The 21,541-nt window shown below is 44.2% G+C and overlaps 1 protein-coding gene across 29 annotated transcripts in view; it reads left to right on the top strand.

Annotated features, from left to right (window-relative positions):
* CSTPP1 (centriolar satellite-associated tubulin polyglutamylase complex regulator 1) overlaps nt 1-21,541 on the top strand; it is a 227,660-nt gene that overhangs the window by 178,339 nt on the left and 27,780 nt on the right. For all 29 annotated transcript variants that reach the window (XM_005578008.5, XM_074013738.1, XM_074013736.1 and 26 more), the window contains one exon: nt 19,789-19,873. In XM_005578008.5, coding sequence (XP_005578065.1) covers nt 19,789-19,873 — 85 coding nt within the window. The remainder of the gene's footprint in view (nt 1-19,788; nt 19,874-21,541) is intronic.

The following is a 21,541-nucleotide window of genomic DNA, read 5'->3' as shown; positions in this document are numbered from 1 at the left end:
AGTCTGTCATTGGCTTCCCTTGGCTAGGAAAGGGAATTCCCCCAACCCCTTGTGCTTCCCAGGTGAGGCAATGCCCCATCCTGCTTCAGCTCACCCTCCGTGGGCTGCACCCACTTTGCAACCAGTTCCAATGAGATGAACCAGGTACCTCAGTTGGAAATGCAGAAATCACCCGTCTTCTGCGTAGATCACACTGGGAGCTGCAGACCAGAGTTGTTCCTGTTCGGCCGTCTTGTAACACCCCCCACTTATTTTGTATTTTATTTATTTTATTTTTTTGAGATGGAGTTTCGTTCTTGTTGCCCAGGCTAGAGTGTAATGGTGCGACCTCGGCTCACTACAGCCTCCACCTCCCAGGTTCAAGCGATTCTCCTGCCTCAGCCTCCCAAGTAGCTGGGAGTACAGGCATGCACCACCACACCTGGCTAGTTTTGTATTTTTAATAGAGACGGGGGTTTCTCCATGTTGGTCAGGCTGGTCTCAAACTCCCAACCTCAGGTGATCTGCCCACCTTGGTCTCCCAAAGTGCTGAGATTACAGACATGAGCCACCATGCCCAGCCTTATCCCCATTTTAATGATGATGGAATTGAAGCTCAAAAAATTTAAGTGACTCACTTGCCCCAGGTCATTTGTCTAGTAACTAGTAGAGCTGAGATATGAACTCAGGAACCCAGGATTGACTAACTTCAAACAATGTGCTTTCAACCATGAGGACAATCCTAAGAGTCACCTGATCTATTTAATTAAATGTAGATTCTCACTCTCTTGACCCCAGGGATTCTGATTTCGCTTCTGTGGGTTTGGGGCAGGTGATTCATGATCATATGTTGAGATGCATTGAGATATACTACATTGCTTTTAGGGTTTCACATCTGTATAGGGAGGCATAGGGATAAAAATCATTGAACATTTTTTTTTTTTTTTTTTTGAGATGGAGTCTCGCTCTGTTGCCCAGGCTGGGGTGCAATGACGCAATCTCCACTCACTGCAAGCTCCGCCTCCCGGGTTTACGCCATCCTCCTGCCTCAGCCTCCCGAGTAGCTGGGACTACAGGCACCCACCACCTCTCCCGGCTAGTTTTTTGAATTTTTTTTTTAGTAGAGATGGGGTTTCACTGTGTTAGCCAGGATGGTCTCAATCTCCTGACCTCGTGATCCACCCGTCTTGGCCTCCCAAAGTGCTGGGATCATTGAACATTTTTTAACTGCATACTGTGTGCCAGTTCCTATGGTATGTACAAGCAAGTGAGATGGAGTCCCTACCCTCAAGAGTTGGTCTAATGGGATCTTCGAACCCTGCCTTGACTCTGTCAGACTACCTCACTTGAGCAAGACACTTACTCTTTAAGCCTTAGTTTCTCTATCTGTAAAATGGAGATAGTCAATTATTTACTTCAGAGCAAAAGGCCTGATCTATGATCCTGTGATTCCCAAGGCTCTTTTAAGTTGTGAAGTCACAGAGTGGACTAACTTCCAATGCTGAGAACAATAATGAGATGGTGATGGGTCAAATAGACAAATAAATCAATAATTCAACCACCAATAAATAGTGGAATCTGTAAAAGCATGTGCTTTGGAATCTGGCAGATCCATGATTCAAAGCTCGAATGTGCTTGCCTCTTGCTAGTTATGTAACTGGGCAAATTACTTCACCGTCCTGTGTCTGCAAGTAAAGTGAGGACAGTACTTAACCCTATAGGACTGCTGCGAGACACTCAATGAGAATAATGATGCACAGCACTCAGTACAGCAGCTTAAAAACAGGTAGCACCATGAGGCACTACAGAAGCAGTGATCAATAAATGGTTTAGAGACAGTAAACATCCAAAGATGCAGAAGAGTTTTACAGTTTTACAGCCTACTATTTTATAGTTTAAATTTGGGTACCACATTTTTTTTTGTTTTTAATATAACTTACATGGAAATCTTTAAAATGTATATGATATGTATACAGTGGCCTTCCCTGCCATCTTATATAATTTAACTCCTCTAGGCATCTAAGCATCATCTTTGTCATCATAAATTATTTTACTCTGCTGGAAAACATTATTGCCTTCAGGGCCCACTGAAATATGCCCTAAATGCATCCAGATTATATTTTAAATATCTTTTTCTGCCTCTCTGTTAGGTCATGTAGTTGATGCCTAATTACAGTTCTTTTTCCTCTCCCTGTTTACCCTGTCTAATCTGTATTGGGCTTAGAAATTAGTGGCCAACCCTGTTAAAACTGTAAGTATAATCGGTATGTCTTGGAAGCCTGTAAGTTAGCCATACAAGCTTTTGTATGTGGACTTCATGAAATCCTCTTGCCTGCTTGGAGACTTACTGACATTTAGATATTTGACATTGCCTGCTAGTTAAGTTTTAAATTGACTAGATATTACTGTGTAGGGTACAGATACCTGAAAAAAAATCCCATTATTCTCAGCTTTGGAAGTTGATCCAACCTGTGACTTCACAACTTAAAAGAACCTCGGGAATCATGGTCTCATAGGTCTGGCCTTTTACCGTCAAGTAAATAGCAATTGATTATTATCTCTTTTTTACAGATAAATTGAGTCCTAAGAGTAAGTAGCTTGTTTAAGTGAGGTAGTCTGGCAGAGTCAAGGCAGGGTTCCAAGTCTCCCAAGCCTGCCCTTCTGCTCTGCCATGCTGTTCCCAGGAGGAAACAATCATCTTAGGCTGTGGAAAGGAAGGAAAACTATCAATAAATATGGTTAAAGATTAGAAAAATGGCCCAGCACGATGGTTTATGCCTATAATCCCAACACTTTAGGAGGATCGCATGAGCCCAGGGTTTGAAAACAGCCTGCGCAACATAGTAAACACAGTGACATCCCTACCAAAAAAAAAAAAAAATTGCTGAGCATAGTGATGTGTGCTTATAGTCTCAGCTACTCTGGAGGCTGAGGCAGAAGGATCACTTCAGCTCAGGAATTCAAGGGTACAGTAAGCTATGATCACACCACTGCACTCCAGCCTGACAACAGAGCAAGACCATGTCTAAAAAAAAAATATATATATATATATATATATATATATATATATATATATATATATATGAAAAATGAAATCTATGGAGGATATTGTAACTATTCAGTTCTATGCCCTTATTTTGATAGATGTTTTTCCTGTCACTCCTGCCCTCATTTCAAGGGGTTTATAACCTTATTATGCCATCAATGAGCCTGAACATCTCTATAAGGGAGGACCGAGGGTCATTATAATAAAATCCAAAAACATAGAAAGAATTATAAAAGATGATGATCTTTTCATCATGGACAAAATAAGGTGTAGTAAAGGAACTAAATGGCATTCAGGTGACTTGGGGGGGAAGAAAGAGCCACTGAGAACGAGGGACATGGAAACAGGTTTCTGAAGGAAGGTACACACTTGGCCATCTCTGTGGATGGTTTCCCGCCTGCCGGCCTGCCTTCCTTCCACAGCTTTGTTGAGATGCAATTGACATACCATAAATCAAAATGGCTTTTTAAAAAATAAATCTTAAATAAATCTTTTTTTGTTTTTTAGATAGAGTCTTGCTCTGCCACCCAGGCTGGAGTGCAGTGGTGAGATCTCGGCTCACTGCAACCTCCGCCTACCAGGTTCAAGCAGTTCTTCCTCAGCCTCCCAAATAGCTGGGATTACAAGTGTGCACCATCATGCCTGTCTAATTTTTGTATTTTTAGTGGAAATATGGTTTTGCCATGTCGGCCAGGCTGGTCTCGAACTCCTGACCTCAAGTGATCCACCAGCTTCGGCCTCCCAAAGTGCTGGGATTAAAGGCATGAGCCACCGCACCCAGCCAAAAAATAAATCTTATTCTTCTGATTGCAAGAAAGCACACATCACCCACAGTCCCCAAACACAGAGGCAACTACTATGGTTAACTGTTGATGTATTCCATTATTTTCCCTATGCAAATTTTTCTTTTTTTTAATTTTAAAGTAAAAATGGAACCATACTCTAAATAACAATTTTTATTTTGCTCTTTCCTATTAATATCATGAGGTCATGTACTTTATTTTCATCTTAAACTCATTTCATCAAGGCCGGGCGCGGTGGCTCAAGCCTGTAATCCCAGCACTTTGGGAGGCCAAGACGGGCGGATCACGAGGTCAGGAGATCGAGACCATCCTGGCTAACCCCGTGAAACCCCGTCTCTACTAAAAAATACAAAAAACTAGCCGGGCGAGGTGGCGGGCGCCTGCAGTCCCAGCTACTCAGGAGGCTGAGGCAGGAGAATGGCATAAACCCGGGAGGCGGAGCTTGCAGTGAGCTGAGATCCGGCCACTGCACTCCAGCCTGGGTGACAGAGCGAGACTCCGTCTCAAAAAAAAAAAAAAAAAAAACTCATTTCATCAGATGAATTAAATCTTTATTGTAAAGCTTCCAAAGAGAAATTCCTCATCTGGGTTGAAAATTCAGACGCCAACACTGGCCAGGCAGGTAATGTAAGAAGCATAGGTGTTTTTGGTGGTAAACTGGCAAAGGCATCCTCTTACCCAGCTCCCGCTGATTGTGGTCGTGCTGGAATGCTGGCCCATCATTGCCAGATCTTCTGATTTTTTCTAAAAAAGAGAGCTATCTGAAATCTAGATTGTGTTGTAAGAAATATCTTAATGTTTTGCCTCGAAATTTAAAAAGTTCACTTCAAGTCAAACAAAACCTGCCTGCCAGCTACATTCTCTGTCCCAGACAGTGAGTGCTAAGAGCTTCACAAACATTATCTCATGTATTCTTCACAGCAGTCTTGCTCCTCTAATGGTTATCTATCAGGAACCCACAATGAATAAAAGTCAAAATTCTTGCTTTCTTGGAGCTTCTGTTGGGGAGACAGTTACTGCTCTGGAGAAAAAATAAAGCAGGAAAACAAGATAGGTGGCAGAGGGAGAATTCACAGCATTCCCACTCTGCTAGGAAGTTATGTGCTAGATGGTCAGATTATGGCTGGGCGCGGAGGCTCATGCCCATAATCCCAACACTTTGAGAGGCTGAGGCAGGTGGATCACCTGAGGTCAGGAGTTCGAGACTAGCCTGGCCAACGTGGTGAAATCCCACCTCTACTAAAAATACAAAAATAAGCTGGCACGGTGGCTTGAACCCAGGAGGTGGACGTTGCAGTGAGCCGAGATCATGCCATTGCACTTCAGCCTGAGTGACAAGAGTGAGACTCCATCTCAAAAAACCAACAAACAAAAACAAATTATGCACTACCTAGTCTTTGGGCTACTTCCTCAACCACAGGGAATGACAATGAAAGAATCCTAGAATGTTAGACCCAGAAGCAACCGTCACAATTATTGAGATTAAAAGGTTTGTACATTTTCAAATAGTTCTTAATGGTCTTTTTTTCTTGAGACAGAGCCTCATTCTGTCACCCAGGCTGGTGTGTAGTGGTGTAATCTCGGCTCACTGCAACCTCCGCCTCCTAGGTTCAAGCAATTCTTCTGCCTCAGCCTCCTGAGTAGCTGGGATTACAGGCACGTGCCACCACGCCCAGCTAATTTTTGTATTTTTAGTAGAGATGGGGTTTCACCATGTTGGTCAAGCTGGTCTCGAACTCCTGACCTCATGATCTGCCTGCCTCAGCCTCCCAAAGTGCTGGGGCATAAGCCACCGCACCCGGCTTTAATGGTCTTACTTTATAAAAATCCTTTGATGTCTTCTCATTGCTCATACTTTTGTTTGTTTTCTTAATTTTAAAAATAGGTTATACATGAAAATGACAAAATTCAAAAGGATATACAATCTTATATACTTTAAAATATATTTTACTTAATCTAATCAGCCTTGATCATTTATTTACATGTGAGGCATGACAGGAATAAATTGAGGCACAGAGTTAGTACCCAATGGAAGGCCACCCATTGATGGGGAGACCAAACCCCAGTGAGTAAAACCAGACTTTGTCTTTCAGAATTCTTGTGCATAAAAGAAGTTGGGGCTGGGTACGGTGGTTCACACCTGTAATCCCAGCACTTTGGGAGGCTGAGGTGGGCGGATCACAAGGTTAGGAGATGGAGACGGTGAAACCCCATCTCCACTAAAAAAAAATACAAAAAATTATCCAGGCGAGGTGGCAGGCGCCTGTAGTCCCAGCTACTCGGGAGGCTGAGGGAGGAGAATGGTGTGAACCCAGGAGGTGGAGCTTGCAGTGAGCCGAGATTGCGCCACTGTACTCCAGCCTGGGCGACTGAGTGAGACTCCGTCTCAAAAAAAAAAAAAACAAACAAAAACAAAAAAGAAGTTGGGTGGATTCACCCTGATGCCACTGGATATTTTTCATTTTTTTCTTTATTTTTTGTATGCCTGCCAGTCCCAGTGAAAGATAAGGATCAGGGTTCAGAAAGCCTAACTATTGTGTCGTTTCCCAGGATGGAGAGCACTATCATTTGGTTCATATTTTTATTAAAATAAGATGAGTGATTCACTCACATTACAGGCAAAGTATCCTTTACCAGGAAACCATACTTTGAAAAACAAAGCTGATGGCTTTAAGAAACAGTAACTGCTAACATCAATTTCCTTTCCCATCAAGTCCCAAAAGAGTCAGACACTCTTCTTTCTCTAGCTGCCTCATTCTCTTCCCGATACGTATCCATATAATTATAGATAGGGTACATTACATATGCCCACAAAAGACAAAACAGCAGGAAAGACAAAGGTGGATTCATCTGAAGAGATGTGTGTGTTTATCTATATCCAGTCTTCTTTCTTGTTCTTGCTGTTTCTGTTCCTTACGTCTGTTTTTTCAGTTGATAGGTAGCCGTAAATCCATCATCATTGGTGGGAGCTAGCGGATTCTGACGAGAAAACAGGCTGTGGTCTTCATAAGCACGCCTACATGCTGGCCACTGCCCTCCCCTGCTCGCACACCCATCAAGAACCAGAGAACTTAGATTGTTGCTTTTTTATTTTTAGTCTGTCTTGGTTCCACTCACCCTCAGTGAGTAAGTAACCCCGTTAGCCACTGCTTCTGTTTATATTTATTTAGAAATGAAGGAAAACGCATTTTAAGAAAATCAAATGCATAATCTGTTCCACTTCTTATTTATTCTGTGGCTGCTTTGGACAGTGGAAAGCTCAGAGGAAGTATAATAACTTTTATTATTTCTTGTTTTCTGTGGCTTTCTCTCAAGTTCTCATCAGACAGTTTTGCTAATAACATAAAATTTCATCCTAACGATAAGCCTGATTTTAAATTGCAAAGAAAAAGGTAGTAGGGCCAGGAGCAGTGGCTCATGCCTGTAACCCCAGCACTTTGGGAGGCCAAGGCTGGCAAATCACTTGAGGTCAGGAGTTCAAGACCAGCCTGGCCAACATGGTGAAAACCCATCTCTACTAAAAATATAAAAATTAGCCAGGCATGGTGGCACATTCCTGTAATCCCAGCTACATGGGAGGCTGAGGCACGAGAATTGCTTGAACCCACGAGGCAGAGGTTGTAGTGAGCTGAGATTAAACTGCTGCAGCCATCCTGGGTGACAGAGCAAGATTCTGTCTCAAAAAAAAAAAAAAGTGGGAAGTATTTTTTATATATGTAAATTAAATATACTTTTCCTCCTCTGTGTCTAGTCCTGTTAAAATTGAAGATACAGGCTTATAATGGCTTTAACTATTTATTAATTTTGTTGTCTCTTCTCTATTTTCTTATAGGCATCAGTAGCAAGTCACTTAAAATAGAAAGGACCTGTCAGTTTGGGGGGAAGCAAGGAAGTTACGAGCCAGATAGACTACATCTGACCCTGGAGCCACCCTATGACAAAAGGTGATAGAAAGAGATGGAATAGCTAGTGGGAGATTTAAATGTTCACAATAATAATCACTGACCAGGTGCGATAGCTCACACCTATAATCCCAGTGCTTTGGGAGGCCAAGGCAGAAGGATCATTTGAGGGCAGGAGTTCCAGAGCAGCCTGGGCAACATATCGAGACTCTGTCTCTAGAAAAAATAAAAATGAAAAAATTAGCCAGGCATGATGGTGCACGCCTATAGTCTAACTACATCCCACCTAGGCTAAGGTAGGAAGAGCGTTTGAACCCAAGGAGTTCCAGGCTGCAGTGAGCTATGATCATGCCACTGCACTCCAGCCTGGGTGACAGAGTGAGACCCTATCTCTAAAAAATTTAAAATAATGGCCAGCATGGTGGCTTACGCCTGTAATCCCAGCACTTTGGGAGGCTGAGGCAGGTGGATTGCTTGAGCTCAGGAGTTTGAGACCAGCCTGAGCAACATGGCAAAACTTTGTCTCTACAAAATATACAAAAATTAGCCAGGCATGGTGGCATGTGACTGTGGTCACAACTATCTGGGGAGCTGAGGTGGGAGGATTGCTTGAGCCCAGGAAGTGGAGGTTGCAGCAAGCCCACGTGACGCCACTGCACTCCAGCCTGGGCAACAGAGCAAGACCCTATCTCAAAAAAAGAAAAAAAAAAGAATAAAATTAAAGAATACACAAAATAATAATAGCAGTTGCAGCTAACATTTACTGGGTTCTCACTGTGGGAATTCACTGTGCCAGGTGTTTTTTATCCATAGACGAAGGAAAAGCAGGCTGAGTTCCCAGAGACTTACAGCAAAAAGAAAAGGACATCATAGGGAGCCAGCCTGTGTAGCCTTTGAATGAGAAAGGCCAGCCTTTGAATGAGAAGGCTTGATCTGATCCAGGAACTACCACTTATGCGGCAATTTTGTCCTTTGCTGAGCCTCATTTTCCATGTCTATAAAAATGGGAATTAGGCCTGGCGCAGTGGCTCAAGCCTGTAATCCCAGCACTTTGGGAGGCCGAGACGGGTGGATCACAAGGTCAGGAGATCGAGACCATCCTGGCTAACACGGTGAAACCCCGTCTCTACTAAAAAAAAAAAATACAAAAAATTAGCCAGGCGAGGTGGTGGGCGCCTGTAGTCCCAGCTACTTGGGAGGCTGAGGCAGGAGAATGGCATAAACCTGGGAGGCAGAGCTTGCAGTGAGCTGAGATCCGGCCACTGCACTCCAGCCTGGGCGACAGAGCGAGACTGCATCTCAAAAAAAAAAAAAGGGGATTTAATACCATTTTCTTTTCCCTGCCCCACAGAATTCTTATGGGGATCAAAAGTGATAATGCATATAAAAATGGTTTGCATAATTCTACCATGTCTGCAAATATGATGAGCCATCAGCACTATTAAAAGTGAGGCGACAGAGGATTGGCAGTGCACTGACAGTCCGGGAAAGTGGCGCACCTGCCTTCAGGCAGGAACTCTGTTATCCGTTCATCAATAAAGAACAAAGGCATGATAAAATAATCAAGAGATAAGAAATAAGATCGTTTCAGCCACCCACTGGCTGGAGCTGAAGGAGAACTCTGATAAATTGTGCCTTTTGTTACACAGGTGCCATCCCACCTGTGTCTGTGTGCCTTAAATGAAGGAAAGTAATAAGAGCAGGTACTGTTGATTGGATGCTTATCTGTGCCATGTACCAGCAGCTTAATTTACCATCTCTTCCTTTTAAAAAAAATGATTTTTTAATCTTCTCAAGAATTCCTGATTAGCATTATCATTATTCATACCATTATTACTATATTCACTCTCATTTCTAATTGGCTTGCCCAATGTCACATGGCTAGTTAGCAGAAGAACCAAGATTTGGACCCAGATTGGCTGATTCAGGAGCCTTGATTTTTTTTTTTTTTTTTTTTTTTTTTTTTGAGATGGAGTCTTGCTGTGTCATGTTGCCCAGACTGGAGTGCAGTGGTGTGATCTTGGTGTACTGCAACCTCCACCTTCCAGGTTCAAGTAGTTCTCCTGCTTCAGCCTCCTAAGTAGCTGGGATTACAGGCACGCACCACCAGGCCCAGCTAATTTTTGTATTTTTAGTATAGATGAGGTTTCACCATGTTGGCCAGGCTGGTCTCAAACTCCTGACCAAGTGATCTGCCCGCCTCTGGCTCCCAAAGTGCTGGGATTACAGGCGTGAGCCACTGTGCCCATCCTGAGCCTGTACTCTTAACCATTGCACTATGCAAGACCTACTTAGGTGTTAGGGCCTAACTGCCTAACTGCCCTTTGTAGAGCTCTAGAGTTTTAAGGTAGCACCTCAGGCCTTCTTTCCTCAACTTCTCGTCTGGGTGAGAGCTGTTGAAGAGAAAGTTGGCTAAAAAAGGCTTTGTTTTTATAGATATTAAATATTAAGATTCCTTACAAGATTTTCATTTGTTATTTCTTTGAGACAGGGTCTCACTCAGTCACCCAGGCTGGGGTGCAGTGGTGCAGGCTGCTCACTGCAGCCTTAACCTCCTGGGTTCAAGCCATCCTCCCACCTCAGTCTCTCGAGTAGCTGGGACTACAGGCGTGTGCCACCATGCACAGCTAATTTTTTCATTTTTATTTTTTATGGAAATGAGGTCTCACTATGTTGCCCAGGCTGGTCTTGAACTCCTGGGCTCAAGCAATTCTCCCGTCTTGGCCTCCCAAAGTGCTGGGATTACAAGCATGAGCCACTGCACCAGACCTAGATTTCTATTTTTTAAAATGTATATATATTAAAACATTTTTTTCAGTCCGGGTGCAGTGGCTCACAACATCCTTATTTTACAGGTGAGAAAACTGAGGCCTAGAAAAGTTGTGCCCAGATAGGTATAATCCTTTGCCGAAGTCAGACCAAGTTCTTTTCTCTATCATGATGTGTCTCTATAGTAGGCTTTTCCCCCCTAAAACAACATAAAAACCTTCATTCTGGCCTTAAACCCGCCCCCCTCCACCCCCCGCAGAAAGAAATGTAAAATTCTGCCTCTTTTTCAAAGGTTGCGTGAGGTATATCACCACGGGGAGGGCGAGATGTTTTCTCTTGCCTTTACTCACCATTAGGAGGGATTAAGGTTTAATCTCCAGTTTAGCTCTTGTGCCTGTTTAACCATTTCTGTTCAATTAAGAACAGGAATGGGTTTCAGGAGTTTGTAACAAGACCTGCTTCTTGGAGAATTATACCTTGGCCCTAAGGTGTCCGTTTCAAAGGGCCCGCCCTGTCCTCCTGTTTCCAAACAAAAATGGGAGGTGGTAACACCTGGTAGAGCTGCATGAGCACGTGAGTGGTGGTGCAAATTCTAGGCTGGAGTCACTTCTTTGATGGGCTGCCGGAGCCTTTGGGCGCTTATGGTGCCAAGATCCTGCTCTACATTTTGGCGTCCAAAACTGCCTTCCATTTCCTCAATAATGGGTAGGAAACTGTGTCCATGCCAGAGTAGCTAGCCCCGTTGCTATTAGAGAGGCTTTTTTTTTTACTCCTGGCACTGGTGCTTCCTTCCACAGTGACATACGGCTGCCCACCCTGGCCATATGCAACCTGTGTTTCACGTCCTCAAACTTTGTTTTTGTTTTTTTGTTTTTTTTTTTTGAGACGGAGTCTGGCTCTGTAGCCCAGGCTGGGGCGCAGTGGCCGGATCTCAGCTCACTGCAAGCTCCGCCTCCCGGGTTCACGCCATTCTCCTGTCTCAGCCTCCCGAGTAGCTGGGACTACAGACGCCCGCCACCTCGCCCGGCTAGTTTTTTGTATTTTTTAGTAGAGACGGGGTTTCACCGTGTTAGCCAGGATGGTCTCGATCTCCTGACGATCCGCCCGTCTCGGCCTCCCAAAGTGCTGGGATTACAGGCTCGAGCCACCGCGCCCGGCCACGTCCTCAAACTTTCTAAGACAGGACCTCCCCCAGAACAAAGCCTTGCCTTGGTCCTCCAATCGCTAATGGCCCCATCATGATGAACACACCCCCAAGGGTTCGACACAGTACAGGGGATTCTTATCAGATCAGGCCTGTGGTTTAAGCCACCAGTGGTGGCTCAGGATGGCCATGGGTCTCCTAAAACCTGAGCAGATTGCCATGGTATGTCCTACATGACCCTGGGAAGAATGTTGAGATCCTGGTTAGAAATGCCCGAATTTCTTTAAATCTTTACCTGCTGTATATAAACAGTTCCTGGAGAGTTGTTTTTGTTCATTTTAAACATTGCCATAAAATTGTTACTGTGTCTGATTTAACACTTTGCCTAGAACAAAGATACAGCCAAATAGAAATAGACTAAATACATTTCTAGCTTGGTGTTTGGCTTAGTCATAATAAAATATAAAACTAAAGGGGCAGCCGGGTGCGGTGGCTCACACCTGTGATCCCAGCACTTTGGGAGGCCAAGGCGGGCGGATCACGAGGTCAAGAGATTGAGACCATCCTGTCCAACATGGTGAACCTCCGTCTCCACTAAAAGTACAAAAAATTAGCTGGGCATGGTGGCAGGCGCCTGTAGTCTCAGGTACTTGAGAGCCTGAGGCAGGAGACTTGCTTGAACCCGGGAGGCGGAGTTTGCAGTGAGCCGCGATAGTGCCACTGCACTCCAGCCTGGCGACAGAGCAAGACTCCGTCTCAAAAAAAAAAACCTAAAGGGGCTTTCTGCCGCCATTGGAACACACTGAAGATGCTCTGGGGAGTAATGAGCTGGCAAAGGATAGTGTTCATAATGGCCCAAATACTTTACCCCACAGGTATCATTCGAGGCCATTGCTTCTCATTCCTTTTGTAAGGTCATTTCCCATTCAGTCAAATAATTATCATTTCCCTCCATTTGTAATATAAAACAACAGTGCTGCCAGAGGAGATAAAATTGAATATCACAGTCTTCTCGTCTTCTGGGTCTTTGCTTGACAGGAACATGGCCCTAGTAGGGTAGCAATCTTTCTGTGACTTGTGGTACCAACTGCTACATGAGGAGTGAAGCCATCAGATGTCTTGCCTCCTTCTTCCCTTCCCCCACACCGTCCCTCACTCCCTTCTCCCTCCTCACAGAGTAGCACTGAGAAGTATTTACTCAGCTGTGGCCTGGTAACAAAGCCTTGGTGCCCTAGGGATTGGAAGGGGTGGTGTGGTCATGCCCCGAACTATCCATGTCCTTCCGAGCATCTCTTGGCAGAGCAACCTGGCTGAGGATGAGTGTCATTTAGAGTGAGCCTTCACAACCCCTGCATAAAAGAACATAAAAACAATTGCAGCTGAAAATTGGAGAGTCCACACATGGGCTGTGGTATTCTCTGGCCTCTGTGGTAGTCCTATTGAGATCATGCAGCCAACCAACTAGAGGCTGTTCAGTCCTCTGGGATTCCCATGGCTTATAGCATTTCATTATCTTCAGCTCTTGTCCAGCACTAGCTCACTCAACCAACATGCAGGCACTCACACAAATGAATTTAGACTGAGTCCCATTTCATCCCCCATGCATTTAGAGCTAAAAGTCTTTGACTTCAGGCTTTAGGGAAGGCTTTCTCTGAAGGAATGAATATATGGCCCCAGTTCCTTCCATCTGGCACTCCTCCATGGGTCTTCTTTAGTGACCCTGGCAAAGGTACCATTTCCCAGGAAGAGGAGAGGTATCCGATCTACAACTACCTTCCACCACAGTTCTGAGCAAATGTGGGTACGCATGGTGGTCTGCAAGGAGGATGTAGAAATGACTAAGCTGCTCCCACAGAGCTTCAGAAGCAGGACTTGCCACAGCAAGAATTCAGTCCAGATGTCAAAAAGACATCCTTTTCCTACAAGTGAGAATGAGTTAGCCCTTGAATATATTGGGAATCAATAATTTCTGACTAGATTCATTTTCTTGGCTAAAGTAAATTCATCTAACACTCTCTAGGATTACAGTGGATATGACCAACAGAAGAATATTTTGAGTCAGAGCGCTGCTTATCTTGAAAGCAGTAGTATTCATGCTAGAATTGTAACAGCAATAAAGTGAATTTCTGCAAAGTGAACCCTAGGCTTCCTTTGGTTTTCACAGAAAAATCAGTGACACGGCCTGGTGCAGTGACTCATGCCTGTAATCCCAGCACTTTGGGAGGCTGAGGCGGGTGGACCACCTAAGTTCAGGAGTTCGAGACCAGCCTGGCCAACATGCTGAAACCTCTCCTCTACTAAAAATATAAAGATTAGCCTGACGTGGTGGTGCGTGTCTGTAGTCCCAGCTACTTGGGAGTTTGAGGCAGGAGAATCGCTTGAACCCGGGAGACGGAGGTTGCCATGAGCCGAGATTGTGCCACTGCACTCCAGCCTGGGCAACAGAGTGAGACTCTGCTGAAAAAAAAGGAAAATCGGTGATACATTCTTATGAAAAGAAATATTCAAGCTGATTGAAGTGAGCACTTGGTGCGAAGGCCAATAAGCCCATGAAGTGTAGTACACCGGCCATGGTTTATCATGTTTACTGAGAATTATAGTGCCTAGCATGTAGGGGGTTTTCCTTTTTTCACACTTCACAACTACTGGCTTCTCCTCATACACCTGTAAGTTTGCAGAAATGCCTCCTGTGCCTGGAGACCTCCTATCTCTGTGTTCACACAGTGACCAGAACTTTATCCCTATGAATTTTTATTTGGGTCACTATGTGAGGCATGTTTTTATGTATTCATTCCTTCAACAGATGTATACTGCAATGCACCAGGCATTGTGCTAATTGCTTTAGCTAAGTTCAAAGATTCCTTAATTTCAGGACTTCAAGTTTTAATCAGTTAATAATTATAAAATAATGCTACCACTTATTGAGTACTTTGCTAACTATTTTCAGAAAAGTATATATATTACCTCTTTTGATCTTTTACAATTCCATTAGGTAGGTACTGTAATTATTACACTTTTAAGACAAGGAAACCAAGGTTCAGGGAAGTTGTACAGCTTGTCTAAGTCATGCTGGTGGCAAGTAGTAGAGCCAGGTTTTGCAGCCAGGTCATCTGATTGCAAAGTCAGAGTTTGGCACTAATATAGCTGCCCTGCCCAACTACCCTGCGCTGTTTAAAGTGGCCTGTCTGGAGGGTATCTGTATGTTTAACTTAGACATAAAGTCTGTTAGTCATCTAGTGTGAATAATCCTATCATCAGAAGTCCTTCACAAACCAGCTGGATCCCACCTGCTAGGGTGGAACTTGCAGGACCTTCAGAGCCTGTGCTAGGCCTAGGTCTGAATCTCAGCCCTCTTCCTAGCTATTTCCTTGAGAAAATGATTACACCTCACTGAGCCCTAGTTTCTTTATTTCTAAAATAATAATAGCAAGTACTAACAGATGGCCCTTATGATGGGTCAGACACTGTTCTAAGCACTTTACATTAACTCACAACAACTCTGCAGTGTTCATACTGTCATTTCATAAATGGGGAAACTGAGGCATGGAGAGCTTAAAGGTCAAGTAACTTGAAGTCAGTGGCAAAGCTAGGATTTGGACCCGAACAATCTAACTCCCAAGTCCATGCTATTAACCATAATGCTATGCTGTGCTGCCTCTGGAGAAGATAGGATCAACGGCGTAAAACACCTCTGGTCTGGAGCCAGCCACACAATTGGTGAGACTAGTGCAAGGCTTAGAAGAAGAAAAGTTGGCAGTCTGACCACCCATGAAAGGAGACACACAAATTTGTGGAGAGTGTTCTGATTTTGATCTTACACCAAAACCTTATTATGTCTTTGCCTTTGAACTTGCAGGACCTACTGGCTGACACTCTTCTAATTGTGGGGAGATTTCTAGAGAAAGTGTCTATTGATACACAATACTTAACTTCCCTGCACCTGCCAGGTAGAAGAGTGGTGGGCATGAGATGAGGATGGGGATGGGGATGAGAGACCACGGTGTGGCCACCAGCACAGGTGTCCCCCAGCCCATGTCCTCTGGCCTAACTGAGGCTGCTGTGCTGGGGCCTCAGTCTTCGCTGTTAACAGTAATTAGAACCTTTAAGACTCGGTTTCTTACGTGGAAAATGTCAATTCACTTGAATTGTCTCCTTGATCCAGTTCATCTGGAGCTATTTAGTTCCTGCAGTTAGTTTGGAGGAGAAAACAAGCTCTTAAGCCTCACACATTATAGCTGATAAGATCAAGGTGCTGACAATGTTAGCTGAGTGGGCTTTGGAGCCAGACTGCCTGGGTTTGAATTCCAGTTCTACCTCTTAAGTGTGTACAATCTGAGTTTTTGTTTCTGTGAAATGAGGGTAATAGTAGTGAAGATTAGTGAGGTAACATATGTAAACCCCTTAGATCAGTGCCTCCCCGAGAGGAAGTGCTCAATAAATGTTAACTGTATTATTGTTAAGCCCCTCCTGCCATCAGCTTCCCTTCTCTCCCTTCGAGCCTGAGATCTTGCTCAGGGAAGACAGGTCCCCTTCCTCTCCCCTATCCTGGACCCTCCTCTCCTTGCTCACCAGCTTATTTCATCCCTCTAAGCTTTCTCATCCTCATCTGTGAAATGGTACTGAGAATAATGGAGTCTACTTCATAAGGTAGTATGCTGTGAAGGCTAAGTGAGTTAATTTTTTAAATTTTTTATTTGTTTTTTGGGGGGGGATGGAGTCTTGCTCTGTTGCCCAGGTTGGAGTGCAGTGTTGTGACCTCAGCTCACTGCAACCTCTGCCTCCTAGGTTCGAGTGATTCTCCTGCCTCCCGAGTAGCTGGATTACAGGCACCTGCCACCATACTGGGATAATTTTTGTATTTTTAGTAGAGATGGGGTTTCGCCACGTTGGCCAGGCTGGTCTCAAACTCCTGACCTCAGGTGATCCACCTGCCTCGGCCTCCCAAAGTGCTGGGATTATAGGCATGAGCCACTGCACCTGGCCTAAGTGAGTTAATTCAAGAGCTGAGCACAGATCTCCATGACTACTCACTCTCTTTACAGTTATTGCCGGAGCACAAAGGGCTGCAAGAGGGCCTTTGAGATCTTGGACAGTTCTAAGATCTAAAGGACCCAAAATAGACAGGAGCATTAGGGTGAAATGGTGCCCAAATGCAGGCCACAGAAGCTAGGGGGACTGCTAGCTTGTTCATCATAATGGGGAGCCTGGAACAGAGCAGGCACGTGGGAATAGGAAGTGAGTGGCCACTGCAGGAGAGTGTTCAAAACGGATTTGGCTCAGGCAACGCAACAGAGAACTTTCAAGGCAGAACACTTTTAGGTGTTTAAATGTCCAAACTCAGCAACACCCAGGCTCATGCCTGTAATCCCAGCACTTTGGGAGGCTGAGGTAGGAAGTTTGTGACTAGCCTGGGTGACAGCACGAGACCCCGTCTCTATAAAATTTTTTAAATGAGTAGGGCTTGGTGGCATATGCTTGTAGTCCCAGCTACTTGGGAGGCTGAGGCGGGAGGATCGCTTGAGCTCAGGAGTTCAAGACTGCAGTGAGCTATGCCACTGTACTCCAGCCTGGGTAACAGAGTGAGGCCCCCCATCTCAAAATTAATTAATTAATTAATTAAAATTTAAAATGAAAAAAAACCTCGGCAACAAATACCTTCCTCCTCTCTTCTCCTTGCCTCCAGAATTTAAAAAACAGAACCAAAACAAACTCCCACTGTTTGATGTTACTAAGTTCTAGACATTCTGCTAAGCACTTTATAGACATGATCTGTCTTACAATTGACTTTAACCCTGAAAAGTGTCGGTATCACTTGCATTTTACAGATGAGAAACTGAGACTTAGAGATGTTAAGCAATTTGCCCAAGATTACATACCTGGTGAATCGCAGAGCCAAAATTTGAATCCTAGCCTATGGAGCAGAAAGGGAACAAGCTCTCATATGCTTATCAGTATTCTGATTTTGAAACAAGTCTTACCACTCATAGTTCTCTCAATACCCACTGTACAACAGCTGAGGAGTGTCTCGAAGTAGCAGAAATCATCTGCCCTTGATATTATTTGGTCACTACTTCAGTAGAATTAGAACTCCTCTCTCCACATCCCCAACACAGAGTCTGCGTGGAATAATAATAATAACAATAATATAACTACTCTCTCCACAATTAAAAGTTGTTTATTTGCTTACATTTTCATTAATCTCTTTATCTGACTACTGTCCTCACTTAACATTTAGAAGAGTCAAGTTCCAGAAGTGGTGAGCAGGATGTATTCTGTTTTTCATATTTTTAAGAGCTTTTGTTGTATTAGAGAAGCACACAGTGATTTTTGTAAATCATTCTTCTGTCTTCAGAAGCAAGTATTTGAAGTACATGAGTTAGAATAATATCAAAAACCTGAAGAGGGCCTAGGGTCTAGAAACCAGGAAGCTAATGTTGATTCCTAGCATTGTCTTTCTTAATCAAGTAACTCTCTCTCTCTCTCTCTCTCTCTCTCTCTCTCTCTCATTTTTTCACTTTCCTTCATTCTGTTATCTTCCCAAGGATATTTTGTAGGTAATTTGGGGGATAAATGTAAGTTCCTATGAAACACTCTGACTCTCCCTAAGAATGCTATCAGATATATCCGCCAAAGTTTAGCCTAGAAAAGCACTGATGATTCAAAGATAGAACTTTCCTTTATTTACTCCCTGCCCTGCCAGAAATCACTCTTCTCTTCTCTCTAGATGGGGAGTTCTGGAGTGAGAATAAAGTGGGAACACATTAGATTCAGTGGCTTTTCTCCCTTCCCTTCACCTTTTTCCTCACCCCAAGCCTGAGACCACGAGTGGCGATGACTCCCTCCCTTGAAGAACAAGACCTCCTGCCAGGCTGTGCCCGAGGTCAGGCGAGTGGGAAGAGGAGAGTGCCACAAAACCATCTTGATCCTTTGACCTATATTGACGCTGAGTCTGTTCCTTTGGTGTTTCTGACTTTGGCAGTGTGGTTAGTCAAACTCTCTGTCCCCACCTTGAATTGAGCTTTGATGAAAAAGTACTAGGAACCCAGGCCTTTCCCTGGAGATTTGGGGTTTTTGTCTTGGAAAAGCATCAACCGAACTAACAGGGGCAGAAGATCTGGATTCCTGTGGCTTGGGCTAACTTAGATCCAAAGAAACCAAGTGCCTATGATCATCATCTTCATTCCGCAAATGTAGCCATGCCCTCTGGATTCCCTCCTCTCACTCATCCTCCTCCCAGTTAGGCAGGCTTCGGGGTGGATTGCTCTCACTTTAGCATCACCGGGCCCTTCCATATTCGAAATGCTTTGGTATATGATGATACTTGCACATTCTTACTCCTTGGCTGATCTAAAATCTTTTGCCTTCAGTACATGCAGCAACAAAATAACTTAAGCATCAGTGTATTTCTTCTCCCTTGGAATCCTATAAATCTCTCTGAGATTCGCCTCTCTAGGTTCTCTGCTGGACCACAGAGCCTCATCCTGGCTCACCTCTCCCAAAGCACTGCTTCTGTATATCAGGAATCATTTGGTTACCTTGACTGTATATCTTGGACCTTTGTCTTGGCTTCCTATAATAGGATGACCAGATTTGTGTTCAGGCATTCAAAAGAAGCCAGCCTGCTGCAGTACTGGATGACAGAGTAATGAGGTCTGTGGGTTTCTATGCTATACTCTTCTCCTCCATACACAGCAAGACTGTTTGCCTTAGTACTGCTTCCAGATATTCTGTGGATGGTCTTTGGGCATGTGGTGGGAAATGTTACCATGCCAGAGAATTTCAGCAGATTTAACTGACTTTGAAATGACTTGTTCTTCCAGATTTTTATATACAGGGAAACCCAAAGAAGGCTGATGAAGGTGCCTCTCTTGTTTGCTCTCTTCACTCGACCAACTTTCATGCCAGTGAAGCTCCTTTGGCCAAAATGTTGTAACTGGATGCTTCCCACCCAGGAAAAGCTTTGTAGAAATATTGATCTTAAAAATCTCACACCTGGAGGTTAGAGACTAGCATACCCTTAACACTGACTTGCTTTTAAAAGAGCAGCTCTACCAAGACCAGGTCTGAAACTCATGAAATGAACAAAAAGAGGGCAGTGACTTGAAATGCAGAGACCTAATGTGTTCCTCTCCATTTCCACTTCAGATTTGCTGACCATGAAAGAATATCACTGTTTGCTGCAATTACTGTGTCCTGATTTCCCGCTGGAGCTCACTCAGAAAGCAGCCAGGTACGTCTCCTGGATTCTTGAAACCAACTCAGCTCTCTGTGGGCCACTGCTTCCTAGAGAAACCTGAAGTGTATAAAGATGAAAAAAAGGAGCATTTAGGGAAGAAACTGGCAGTGGGAGAGGGGTCTATTTGGGATGTGCCCCAAAACATAATAGATTCTGCATTTCCAAAGGGAAGCGAAATGATCCTTTGTGGTTTCTGTGGGGAGCCTCAGGGTCTGAAGATAGAGTTGGAGGGTAGCGAGATGAAGAAGAAGAAAAAGCCCAAACTCCTCCAATCCCCCCTCACACACACGCACACCCTAGAGGATATTCTGAGAAAAGAGGGGCTGCATTTTTGTGTTTTCATGCTACTGTAAAGATACTACCCAAGACTGTGTAATTTATAAAGAAAAGAGATTTAATTGACTCACAGTTCCGCGTGGCCTCAGGAAACTTACAATCATGGCAGAAGGCAAAGGGGAAGCAAGGACCTTTTCCACATGGTGGCCAGAGAGAGAAGCACAGGCAGGGGAAATGCCAGACACTTATAAAACCATCAAGTGTCTTGAGAACTCACTCACTATCACAAGAACAGCATGGGGAAACTGCCCATGTGATCCAATCACCTCCCACCAGGTCTCCCTCTCAACACCTGGGGATTACAATTCGGGTTGAGATTCAGGTGGGAACACAAAGCCTAACCATATCAGGGGGCAAGGGTTGGCAGTGACTTGTGATGAAGAGGGTTGAGGTTGGGGACCGGAAGCGCATAAAGGTGATAAAGCCCCAGTTGAAGGAAGGGCACATTATATTATTTATGCCAGAAGAAGCTTTTCAAGATCAGTCCAGAACCAAGACTTGGCAGAAATAGTTAGAAGCCCCTAATTTCTGTGTTGGGTTTCACCATCATTGACAATTTTTAACCACACGAGGTATATTGGACTATGCCTCAGTTAACTTTTACTTACTTAACTCAAAACCTGAGCTAGGCCAGGCACGGTGGCTCACACCTGTAATCCCAGCACTTTGGGAGGCCAAGGCAGGCAGATCACCTGAAGCCAGGTATTCAAGACCAGCCTGACCTACATGTTGAAACTCCATCTCTACTAAAAATACAAAAAAATAGCCAGAAATGGTTGCGCTTGCCTGTAGTGCCAGCTATTCGGGAGGTAGAGGCAAGAGAATCACTTGAACCTGGGAGGCGGAGGTTGCAGTGAGCAGAGATCGCACCATTGCACTCCAGCCTGTGCGACAGAGCAAGATTCCATCTCCAAAAAAAAAAAAAAAAACCCTGAGCTAGGGTTGCAAATGGACGTGTAGCAAAAATCATGTTTATTGAAGAATGCCTTACCTTCCCTAAATCATATTGAATGCATTTACCTTCACTGTTCTATTTAAATTTGTTTACCTTAACTATCTCACCTAATCCTTGTAAAAACTTTTACTTCCCTTTAAAATGATCCTTTGTGGTTTCTGTGGGGAGCCTCCGGCTCTGAAGACAGAGTTGGAGGGTGGTAAGAGGATTAGGTAAACAACAACAACAAAACACACACACAAATACACACCCACACTCCCACACGTAGCCCTAGAGGATATTCTGAGAAAAGAGGGGGCAAGGGTTGGCAGCGACTTGTGATGAAGAGGGTTGCAGTTGGAAACCAGAAGGGCGTGAAAGCAGCCGGGCAC

Source organism: Macaca fascicularis, chromosome 14 (assembly GCF_037993035.2).
Source record: "Macaca fascicularis isolate 582-1 chromosome 14, T2T-MFA8v1.1".
In the NCBI taxonomy this organism is placed as follows: domain Eukaryota; kingdom Metazoa; phylum Chordata; class Mammalia; order Primates; family Cercopithecidae; genus Macaca; species Macaca fascicularis.
Note: the sequence above shows the minus strand (reverse complement) of the source record. Positions and strands in the feature narration are given on the sequence as shown.